Source organism: Condylura cristata, unplaced genomic scaffold, assembly GCF_000260355.1.
Source record: "Condylura cristata isolate star-nosed mole 26May11 unplaced genomic scaffold, ConCri1.0 scaffold00009, whole genome shotgun sequence".
In the NCBI taxonomy this organism is placed as follows: domain Eukaryota; kingdom Metazoa; phylum Chordata; class Mammalia; order Eulipotyphla; family Talpidae; genus Condylura; species Condylura cristata.
Genome location: NW_004567110.1, coordinates 62,909,889 through 62,910,968, shown reverse-complemented (window position 1 = coordinate 62,910,968; position 1,080 = coordinate 62,909,889). Strand labels below are relative to the sequence as shown.

Here is a 1,080-nt window from a genome sequence, read left to right as displayed (position 1 = left end):
TGACTATATCAACATCATTTGGGAATTAGGCAGAAATGCAAATTCTCGGCCTCATCTTCCTCATCTGCCCTGAAATAAATTCAAGGGCAGGCCCAGCAACCTATGCTTTAACTAGACCGCTAAGGAATTCTGATGCATACTCAATTTTGAGAACCAATGAGAACCAACAAGAGCCATAAATTAATGGTAGAATGTGGAAGAGTCAATTATAAACAACAAATATCCAATCTACGTGAGACAAAGCTGCTGCAAAATGTTGGCAATCAGCAGAAACCAGAATGCCCTAGAGACCCTGCAGAGACCCAGAGTGACTGAAGCACAACATCCCCTAATTCTGTCTGAGAAAATATGCTAGAGTAGTAATGAGAACAAAGACTGGACACAGAAACAACTGACTATTAATCCAGCCTTGATTTTGAGCAGCTTTATTTCATAGTTCTATCATGCCATGACTATCAACATACTTCCATTCTGATGTTTCAGTACTTACTGATTTCAAGTTCATTCTCTATTAGCTCATAAATATTCTAGACAAAAAGTTCCATATCAAATTTGGACTCAAAATTACTGCAGGTAAATAAGTATCTTAGTTACAAAACTAATTTTGAAATTGAGTCCACTATCCCAACCTGGGACAAGCTTGTACCATAAACCACACATTTTAAAGCATAAAGCTTTTTAACTTTTTGGTTAAGTTCCTTGTTTAGAATGAATTCTTTATTACTTCCACACATTCCTCCTAGATTTCCCTCTATTAGTTGAGAATTAATTTTATGTCAGGAAAACAGAGAAAAAAGCCCTATTACCTACCGTGGTGTACGGCGTTTTATAGCATTGTTTAAAGAAACGTGCTTCTTTTCAATGATGCGGCTTAGGTGGTCAATGGTGTCACAACATTGTTGAATTGTACCTGTATTCAAATATAAAAATATGTTTTCAAAGATATATAACTGACTGTTCACAAATTAGTGTTATAAATTTATTGGCTTAGCTTTTAAATTTTAAATGTTATTTTACAAGGCTTGATACTGCCTCACCCCACAAAATACAAATCATTGTATGTCCAAAAACGAAACCTCT

General features: G+C 35.3%; 1 protein-coding gene across 1 annotated transcript in view; it reads right to left on the bottom strand.

Annotated features, from left to right (window-relative positions):
• Positions 1–1,080, bottom strand: part of PRKDC (protein kinase, DNA-activated, catalytic polypeptide) — a 212,101-nt gene that overhangs the window by 157,315 nt on the left and 53,706 nt on the right. Inside the window, exon 28 of the mRNA XM_004680043.2 lies at positions 811–910. Within this exon, the coding sequence (XP_004680100.1) occupies positions 811–910 (100 nt within the window). The remainder of the gene's footprint in view (positions 1–810; positions 911–1,080) is intronic.